General features: G+C 39.1%; 1 protein-coding gene across 1 annotated transcript; it reads right to left on the reverse strand.

Moving 5' to 3' along the window:
- Nucleotides 1–786: 786 nt before the first annotated feature.
- Nucleotides 787–3,910, reverse strand: rasl11b (RAS-like, family 11, member B). The gene is made up of 4 exons (XM_043220584.1): nucleotides 3,625–3,910; nucleotides 3,433–3,489; nucleotides 3,243–3,322; nucleotides 787–2,072 (listed from the first exon to the last, which is right to left on the reverse strand). Exons 1-4 carry the CDS (start codon nucleotides 3,734–3,736, stop codon nucleotides 1,590–1,592), a joined length of 732 nt encoding a protein of 243 aa, XP_043076519.1. The 5' UTR covers nucleotides 3,737–3,910; the 3' UTR covers nucleotides 787–1,589.
- Nucleotides 3,911–10,597: the final 6,687 nt, after the last annotated feature.

Genomic DNA, 10,597 nt, shown 5'->3' on the forward strand with positions numbered 1-10,597 from the left:
TTTAGAAAGATGTTTCAAAAGAGACTTTTTGTTCCTATACTTTATAGTTAAGTAAGCACACACTGTAAGCTTCATGTTTTTATATGCATATCTCTTACTCATATGAGAATTGAGTTTGTTTCACATTTGCCACAAACTATTACTCCAGAAGGTGTCTGACAAAGGTGCTAAAACACCTGAAATCAGTTATGGTTCTCTAAATTAATGGGCTTTTTCACCTTAATCCTTACATACGTGGGTTTGACTTGTTAAATGTTTATTTAGGGTGTTGGTAGTTTTACTGACTGTTTACCACATGTGAAACATCAGCATTAAAATATATAATAAAGCATAAACTAAGAATGCTTGTTTTACATAAACTACTAAGATTTTTTCAGTGTTTTTAGAAAATAAGTCTCTTATGCTCAAGTATGTATTGATCTCTTATTTGATCCAAAAAAGGGAATTCCTATTAAAAATATATATGTGTATAAATATATATACAATTAATTCTTTTAAAGCTGATTTTTCAGCATCAATGCTGTTACATGATCCTTCAAAATTTTATATGCATTTTAAAATTTAGTAATCCGTTTAGACATATGTTTTTACTGTCACTTTTAATATTTTTAGCATATTTTGCTGAGATTTTTTTTTTTTTACTTTAGTATGGTAATTGGTAATGTACATACTGCAATAAATGGTGGTTACATTTTAAACCGTATCATAGAGCTGATCTCTCGTGAACATTTACAGGTCGGTTTAAACAGAATGAATGAGTGTGCTTAAACATTCAGACGCAAAATGTTTTTGTAAAAAAACCCTTTATTTCCAATCACAATGAAATAACATAAATAAATAACTCTGAGCTTCAGCCCTTTGGCTTTATTAAAGTGCATTTACACAAGAAAAATCTCTTCTACTCCATTATAGAAAAGTGGCACAAAGCACAGTTACACAAAACCAGGAGAATCATTCTGGCCTTGTACACGAGAGTAGGACTGTAAAAGATACACTCTCTCCCTCTCTCTTTATACGCTTAACTTGAGTGCCTTGTCCTTTAACAATGCCTGCATTCAGACCGTAAAAGCCTTGACCAAAAGAAGGAACAAAAAACTCACTCTCTCTCCCATGCCTTTCATAAAAGCAATTCTTAAAATAGTCTGTTTTTCATGCCTTCACCGTCTCTGTTGTCAGTAGAACTTGTCTTAAAATTTCACAGGTAAGGCAGAGTGTTAATACTAGTGTTTTAGTGTGTTCGGTTCAGTCATTCTGTCTTTGCACCGTCCCTCTGCGAGGAACTACCACCGCGTCTCTCAGAATCCTGCCGTGTCCACATGGATATAAGTGAAAGCAAGTGTCCACCAGCGCTGGTGAAAATGTAAGACTTCACCGGACTCTGTCTGTTTGTTTTTCAGCGACCATGACGCAATCAGAGGTCTAGCTTCAGGGGCCTCTGTTTGGAACCGGTCTGCTGATCATCAACGGATCTCAGGAACGTCCAAGGAGCGAGACCTACACATTCAGAGAGATCTTCTCCTCTCCTCAGAGCTTCCTCTCTCTTAATCCTGCGCTTTTTTTTTCTCTCCTGCTGGTATCTCGAACCCTCTTCACACTGAAGTGACGGTCCGAACCTTGGCGGACAGCACCTGCTTGAAGCGCCTCTTCAGGTCCTGCATGTTGGGGGATTTGGGCCGGGGGATGAGGGGAGATCTTTTCTTCTCTGTTCCAGATGAAGCTGCGTTGACGGGGACCTGAGGCTGCTGCTTGGCCAGATCTACGCACAGTCTGTGGAAGGCACCGTGGACCTGGCTGTAGTCCTCGCTGGCGGACACCTCGTAGAAGGAGCAGCCCAGCGCTGAAGCCAACAGGGGACCTTCTTGAGCATCTACATGCCTTACGTGGAGGAGATCGGCTTTATTAGCCACCAGGATGATTGGCCTATCCGTATGGGTGCGGGTAACCAGCTGGTGCAGCTGGCCAATGAGATCAAAGCTTCGGCAGTCGGTAACAGAATAGACCATAACTACAGCATCTGCCCACTGAATGGAGCGAGATACCTGGTCAGTGCAGCTCAATCCATTAGCGTTCACCTAAAAGGAAAAAAAAAAACATTTGTCAGTTATGCAACACGTTTTAGGTTAGTCTAAAAGTTTTCTTATATCACTGAATAGAGTGAGCTCTGTGGGTGATAAAGTGTATAGCAAAGCTGACACATAAGAAGCTGGAGGAGTATAATTTGCTATTGGCCTCAACTGTCGTTTCACAAAATCGGGAGATTTAGCAGGCTAGACTTACAGAGCCTTTCACCCTAGTCCGAAAAGAAAAGGCATTTTGTGGTTTTGGACGACTGCCTGCTTTGGGAAATGAGCCTTGCATGCCAAACTTGGCACTAAAATATCTGACTAAAGACATCTTGAAAGAAGTGGCCTGTAATTGAATTAAAAGCCATTCTCTAATTTTGAAAGCAGAGGGATAATTTAGAAGGGCTGGTCTACTGTAGCTGTTCCGAACTGCTTATTCATATCCCTAAACCCGCTGAGCACTGCTGAAGCAGCAAAACCTCACAACCGCTGCTACAAATATCCCACAGCGTTGAGGCGAATCGTTCTTTGGAGTCGGATCTTTTTAACGAACCGGTTCACAAAACCGATCCAACGAATCGTTTGAGCTAAGCGTGAATTGGTTTAATCGTACAGTAAAAACAGTTGGTTTTAATATATATATATATATATATATATATATATATATATATATATATATATATATATATATATATATATATATAATTTTTTTTTCAAATATTTAGCGTCGCTCGTTCAGCGTTTAAACTTGTCAATCAAACGGGGATCTGTGAAATTACAATAAACGTCTTCATCAGTAGCACTTTCAAGGGTATAACGTAACACTAAATGGTCATTTTTTTTGCAAATGCCATGCGTAAGAAACCACGCGCGTAAGAAAATCATTTTAAACCGTTCGAAGGAACCGTTTCGCTGAATCAATTCGGTCTTTCCTCAAGCCGCAGTGGCCCCCATATAGGAGTGCAACAGCAAGCCTCCCGCTGACAAATTAACCCCAAGTGTTAAACACAAACCCGGAGAAACACAAAAGAAGCGCTAAAAGACAAAGGCGAAGGTATGCGCGCTTTCTACACTTCTCACCCGTGAAGAAGCAGCAGCGTGGGAAAGATGCCCTGTATGTAACAGTAACAAATGTGACACATAATCGCATAAAGAACGACTGTTTTCGCGCATACTTACTTCAAGAACTCCAGGTGTGTCTTGAACTTGAATGGCCACTTGTTCTCCCTCTATCTGCACTTCTCTGTTGTACAGGTTGCCTGTAATGAAACGATTCGGTTTAACATAGTTGACAACACCACTGAGTTTTCTAAACGATGCTTAGCCCAACTAAAATGAGTCGTCTTGAAAAGATGGGGAGGAAACTTACCGACGTTTCTCTCGTAGTCACCAATAAACCGCTTAGTGAGGAAACGAACCACCAACGCTGCACAGGAATAAACAAGAAACGGTTATGAGCATATATATATGATTGTGTCATAACGTACTAATCTACAAGACATTCGTTTTTGTAAAATTATACTATTAGCTGTAATATAAGTTAACTGGTGCACAAACGTACCGGTTTTGCCCACTCCACTGCCGCCGATGACTGCGATTTTAATGACCCGGCTGGACGGGCACTCGGCGCTGGGGTACTCCGCAATGGTGGACATGTTCTGGATCAGACGCATTTTGGCGAAAACAACGATACGATCCAACGCCTACAACGGAAAATGAGGACAAAATATCCACAGACGCCGTAAAAGTACTGTCAGAATCGCGTACACGCAGATGCTGTCTTTCAGAGATAAGGTCGGAGAATATCTCCAATATTCCTCTTAGTTACTAACACCAAGACTGTACTTGGTTTACTGAGCAGAAACCGGAGCTCGGGTTTATTTATACAGCCACAGAGGCGCTCGGCTCTGATTGGCTGCTGCAGACAACGGTCGCATTGCCTCGCCCCGCCCACCGCTTCACGTGTACGCGCGAGCTGTTTATAACCGAATAAAAAGAAAGAAAGACAGGTGGGTTCACCCGAGTGAAATGACTGGGGCTGCAGGAAGAGCTTCCCTTACAGTCGGTGAGGAAAATGAGACGTTGTTTTAGCCGGCTAGAATGTAAAAATCATTTCAAGCGGTGGTTTTGAATGGGGCTTGGTGCTGGGATTGCTGATATCGGTTGTAAATGAGTGACTTCAAACGCGTGTGGCGAGAATGTTATCTAGTCTAAATGATCTCTAAGCGCTTAATGTGTCACTTGCAAAGCGTTTTTTCTCCTTAGCTCTGGCAATGAGAAAAAGGCATTGATCAGAATCCCCACAGAGTCGCCTCAGGACCTGTAAATAAATAAATAAATTACTCTCTCTCTCTCTCTCTCTCTCTCTCTCTCTCTCTCTCTCTCTCTCTGATTTTGCTTTTCAGAAGGAAGCATATTTGGTAAATGCAGACATGTAATATTAAGCAGCGACAGGAAACCAAAAAAAAGCAATAATATAAGTAATATAAAAGAAATCAAACATTCATAGGACATTAGCATTAAATATGCAGAGGCTAATGTGCAACATATGATTTATGCATAAATGTTTTTTTTCTGCGAACGGTGAGCACGTAATATTGTCTGAACGTTTTTCTATCTTACGTATTTTATTTTCAATACTGCACTACAACTCACACGGTAATGCAGTGCTTATTGTATTTTGCTGGTTCTGTTATGCTTTCAGGGTTTTTTTTTTCTAAATATGTGTATTCTGCACAATGGCATATTTCTATGACGAATCAGAGATCATTGTGCTCGCTCGCTGTATATAGGCTAGCCATTAAGCTGTACAATTCAAAATGTTTGACACATTCACCCAGTGTTTACTCAGTTGCGAGACTCAGTGTACAGCCAAGGTATCTGTGACTGCTTAGTCAGAGGAGTGTTTTCTGTCTTCATCCAGTGCCTCAGCCAGAGAACAGACACTCACCTCTCACACGTGTTTAACGGCCCTGTTCTCTTGAAACCCTTAAGACAATTAGTACTTCTGAGCAAGGGCTTCCCTCGGGAATCTCAAACTCATTTTTGAAGTAGCGATTTTCGATTTATGAGGCCTGTAGTTACTCACTGATTTAAGAGACTTTCACGTTTTGTTTACAAAATAAATCACGCACAGTCATGCCTCAAATGTGAGTTTAGTTACGTAAGAACTACAAATACAACAAAACTGTATTTTACAACCACATTTGAAATCCCAGAGGGAACCCATGTACCCCTTCCAGATTTGCCTACGAATTGACGTCAGGGCCGAACATCTCTATTTAGTGTTCGGCTGATGGCCCACACTGAATGAAGAGTTCACGTTAGCCACGTGATTTTCTTATTTCCGTGGACCACAAAAATGCATTCAATGTTGTTTCAACTGTTCGACTTTATGGACCGACTTTCTTTGCCCGGACATAAAGCACCAATGCATATTTTTTTGTAGCACGCACAGAAAAATGTAATAAAAAACAATTGTTTCTTTCTCCTATGTGTGTGTGTTCCACAGAACGGTGCTTTTAGGTTAGGTTACAAATTGCTTGTTTATAGCATGTTTTAAAGTGCTTGAGCATCATGTTGGAGTGTGTTTGGGTGTGCTTTGGTCTCCTCAGCATGTTCTGGCTTGTCTCGGTCCCTCAATAGTAGTCAGGGGGAGTGTATGTCATTGGGGGATGCTTACTGACGTCTCAAAGAAGCCACTGCCCCTGCCCCCTACACCCTACAGAACTCTGAAGCCAATCTAAGCACTGCATACTGTACTCACAGACAGTTATTACTATAGCATGTGCATGTGTTTGTATTTGCGTGCTGTGCGCATTAATCGTTCATGTCAGACTCCGTGAGAGTAATTAACACATTGCATAAGTGCTTTTGTCTCTGAAGCCTTCATCTTGTTTGATCTTCATGTTTAGCGTCATTGGGCTGTAGTGTTTGGAGGGTTTCGTCTAATCAGGTTTAGAAGATCAAAGTGTAACCTTGTTTTTGAACATGCATTTATCTGTCCCATAATGAATATTTTTTGTCTCTTACCGACTAAATCCCCTTGACTGTTTTTGTGTATATTGTTAAAAGAGGAAAGCTGGTTTAAAAACCTAGTTTGCCTAAAAAAATGATAATTTTGCCATTGTGGGGTTTTTTTTGTTAATTAAAACTAAACTATTAAAAGTCATGTTCAGTATTTGAAATAAACACGACAGAGATTTAATTGAACGAACAGAAACTACATTTCTAAAACTAATATTGAAAATATTAAAAAAGCGTAAAAATATAAACACTATAATAGTATAAACACAATGCTAAAATAGCACAATCTCAAGCCTCTTTCTTCTGAAGAATTTATAAGACGACCCTCTGGAGAAAGCTTGTGCTGCTTTTTGCTTACTTCGCTTAGATTGCAACAAGCTCCAGAAATGGGGTACCACCGCCATAAGCATCATGAAAGTGGTTCATAATCATTTACTATTTTCCCAAGTCATCTGAAGTCATACATGGTTGTTTTTCACCTTCATCTCACAGTTGCGGTCGCCATTCACTTTCGCCGCGTGAAAAGAACAACATGAACATCTGCCATAAATAACTCTGTCTGTTGCGCGACAGAAAGTCGGTCGTACGGGTTCAGAAGGACGTGAGGGTGAGGAAATGATGACAGAATTAACATCTTCTAAGGCTTGTTTTGCTTCTGATAGCGTTCTGGAAACCCGCCATCCGTCTTTCGTCCACGCTCGTGAGTTAGTCTGTGCAGGTATGCTGGCGGCGGGGCCCTGCGTGATTATGAGCTGCTATGAATATATGATAAGAGGAATGATGACAGGAGGCCTTTGCTGAAATGTGAAACTGATGGTGCTGATTCGTGTTCGACGGGTCTTTGCAAGCTATGGTCCGTTAACACGCTAACATGCACAGATACGCACCTTTCACAGCCTCTCTTCACCACATCAGAGCCACCTAAATGAAGCCGTCCGGTATCTGTTTAATTGACATGAAAGAAAACTTGTGAAATGTATTCGTTTTGATCATATGATAACATTAGTATCACTTTGCCAGAAACTGATTGGATATTTCTGTGTTTCAAATGTTGATATAATGATATTTTGGCCTCCTTGTCCGCATAACCAGGTCCTGAGAAAAGGGAAGATACAGTTTAAGGAAAGAAGAGACGGATGGTATTTGGAGCTGGATGAATAAGGAAGAGGTATGCAGAAAAAATATATATTGTTATTATTATTATTATTATTATAGGATGCTGAGGAGATAGTTTGAAGGCGCACCAAGGCTGCATTTGATTTGATTAAAAATGCAGTAAAACAGTTATTATATTATTACAATTTAAAATAACAGTTTTTTTAGAAATGTTTTACAATGTAATTAATTCCTGTGACGACAAAACAAAATTTTCTGTTCGAAAAATTCTACAATTTCATTACTCTAGTGTTCAGTGTCACGTGATCATTCAGCAATCACTCTAATAGTCTGATTTCCTTCACAATAAACATTTCTTATGATTATCAATACTGAAAATAGATGTGCTGCTTAATATTTTTGTGCATTTATTCAGGGTTCTCTGATGAATAGAAAGTTTAAAATCAGCATTTATTCAAAAGTCTAAATCTTTTTGTTACATTATACAAAGCGTCTTCCTTTTGTAAGCTTACGTTTTTTCCCTCTCAATGAATTAAACCCATTTTATCGATTAAGCCTGCATGGCGTATAAACTTGATGCTTTTCTCTCCAAGGCATGTCAATTTGACCAGATTTACAGTAGCCATCTCTCACATCTGTGGAAAAGTTCCCACTCTTGCAGCGTCTTCCCTATAATGCTAATGCTAGCACCAGTTCTCCACTCAATGTCAACGCTAATAAGCCTGTGCTAACTGTTAGTTGACTAATAACAAAAGGCCCAGGTGCTGCACAACAGGAAGCGCCAATACACTCGTCAGAGGTGAGGAGAGTGTGCAGTGTCATTTAACATGTTGTTAAAGACACGTTCAATCAGGTCTTTCATCTAATTGTCACCTAGTTAATATAGTGTGAGGTGGGGATGAATGTGTATTTGCTCTGAGGGATTATGATCTTTAATATGCATTTTCATTATCTGTAACGTGGAAGCACAGGTTTATAGTTTAGTTGACTTAGAGCTTGACTTTTTTTTGTTCACTGCAGTTTAAAAGTTTTTTCGTAAGTGACTTGGTAAAATATTTTAATGCTATTGTAAGAATCTCTTATGCTCTCCAAGGCTGCGTTTATTTGGCCAGGGATGTAGTAAAAACTGTAATCTTTTGAATTATTGCTACCATTTAAAATAGCTGTTTTCTATTTTAAAACATTAGTGTCATACAATCCTTCAGATATGCTGATTTGGTCCTCAGGAACATTTTTATTATTGTTGAAAACAGCTGCACTGCATGATATTTCTGTGTAACACATGATACATGAAAACTTCTTTAATGAATAGAAAGTTGGAAATATTTTTTTGTAACATTAGAAATGCGTTTACCATCAATTTAATGTGTCCTTCATGAATAAAATTATTCATTCTCTCAAAAAAAAAACCCATCTTGCTGACCACCAAACACTGGAATACTAGTCTTTGTAATCAATAAAGTTTTTACTACTGAATTTTACGTAAACAGATCAAATGGTCCCTAGTTTTTTTGTATTATTATTAGTAGGAATTATTTAATATAAAAACCCAGCTGTGTTGCTAGTTATTTAATACCAGATGTCCTTTTTTGTGCTGCCGAAGTCACACATAAAACTGTCAGGGCTGATTCACTGTTTTGTACTTTTATTCTCATCCTGGAAGATTGCTGCAGACGTTTTCTCTCTGTCATTCTGATGGAGCAGACAGACGTGAAGAAAAGGTAGCAGACACTTGACATGAAGAATCCACATCCGGAGAGCGAGGACTGACAGGAGATGAGCAGGGAGGTGTCACTCACACAGGGGTAACAACAGAGCTGGTGAGAGGCCCGACCTCCACATAGGGGGCAGTCGGTGAGGCAGGGGAGGATTGAGAAGACGGGTATTAGACATACCATTCAGAATGTGAAGTCTTAGCGGTACTGAATGTAGGTTAAGTGTTTGAAGTGTTGAAAGTATTCTGCGTCCTCTACGGAAAGTAAATGGACTGATTTAGATGGATTATGGACCTGCCTGTGCACACTCTCCATCACATTACCACACTTCATGTGTGTCTGCTTTTAATAGATAAATTACGATGCGTGACGCTGTCTTATTAAAGTTCTAATGTATTAAGCAAAGTAAAGCCAGCGCACATCTAAAGTGGCATACAGTATACCATGAAAAATGTGAAATCCTAAAAAAAAAAACTTAAGTCTGTTTTTCAGAAAGAAATGAAAGCTTTTATAAAGTAAAAACAAAATCAGTTGATTAAAAAGAAGGAGTAAAGACATTTATAATGTTGCAAAATATACGCATTTATGTAAATTAAATGATGTTATTTTATACTTTTTCATTCATCGTAGAAGCCTGGAAAAACTATGTCATGGTTTCCACTGAAATGGGGGCATGTAAATTAAAACAGTTTATGAGAAAAAATGTATTTCGAATGTTGTGTGCACATGTTGACGAAGAAACGCTACCTTTTAGCATTTCCCAGCAGCAGCAGGAGAATGATTAAAATACACAGACAGAACATCAATTATACGCTTAATGAGCTTGCTCTGCTCTTCATTATGTTGCATTAGCACTAAAAGTCTGCCGAGAAGTGAAAACGAGAAAGAAAGAAATACAAAAATGGTTCAGCGAATCAATTCATTCCAACTAAAATCAGTTAAACGCACCTCAAATGTATGATTTCCTGGACGTAGGGTCTTTCTGGGAGGCACTGAATGCCACACATGCTACTATGGCTAACCTAGCTATCCAGCAGAGGCCTGTCAATAGCACGTGATCACAGGAGCTCCCAACTTTTCATTGTGATCCACGGAGAGGGCTCCTCTCCGTCTGATAGCCTAACCTCTCTGAGGGGGTCCAATCTGTTCACAATAGATACAATCAAGCATTGAGTAATAGACCATAAGTACATTAGCGAAATTGGTCGATTTTAACCTGCATATTTAAAGTAATGTGTCTGAGATACGCCACAAACCTACCACCCACATTTGCCATTTTTTGATGTAAATATAGGTTATTATATTATAATTTAAATCCTTATATAATTTATAAGGTTTCCACATTTAGCTATTTCAGCTAACTATGTTTTAGTCATTTTATGTCATTAGTCATTAGCCATTTTATCTCAAAATGCAGTTTAATATCAATTGCTTGTTTACATGTTGGCATATCATTACATTCGCAATTCGTTTCAAGCACATCAGAGCCATAGAGCTGCAGATGCTGTTGTTTTAGTTCTTTTTGTTCTTGATAAGGGATCACTGTCAGAACAAACATTTTGTCATGCTACTGAACTACTTTTCCCACAAAACTTCCTATGTGAATGCTAAGATCCATTGATAACTCTATTCTTCCTCGCTGTTTATCTCACTCACAGAACCGTTAGCATCTCAACA

The sequence above is a fragment of the Puntigrus tetrazona genome, chromosome 20, assembly GCF_018831695.1.
Source record: "Puntigrus tetrazona isolate hp1 chromosome 20, ASM1883169v1, whole genome shotgun sequence".
Taxonomy (NCBI): Eukaryota; Metazoa; Chordata; class Actinopteri; order Cypriniformes; family Cyprinidae; genus Puntigrus; species Puntigrus tetrazona.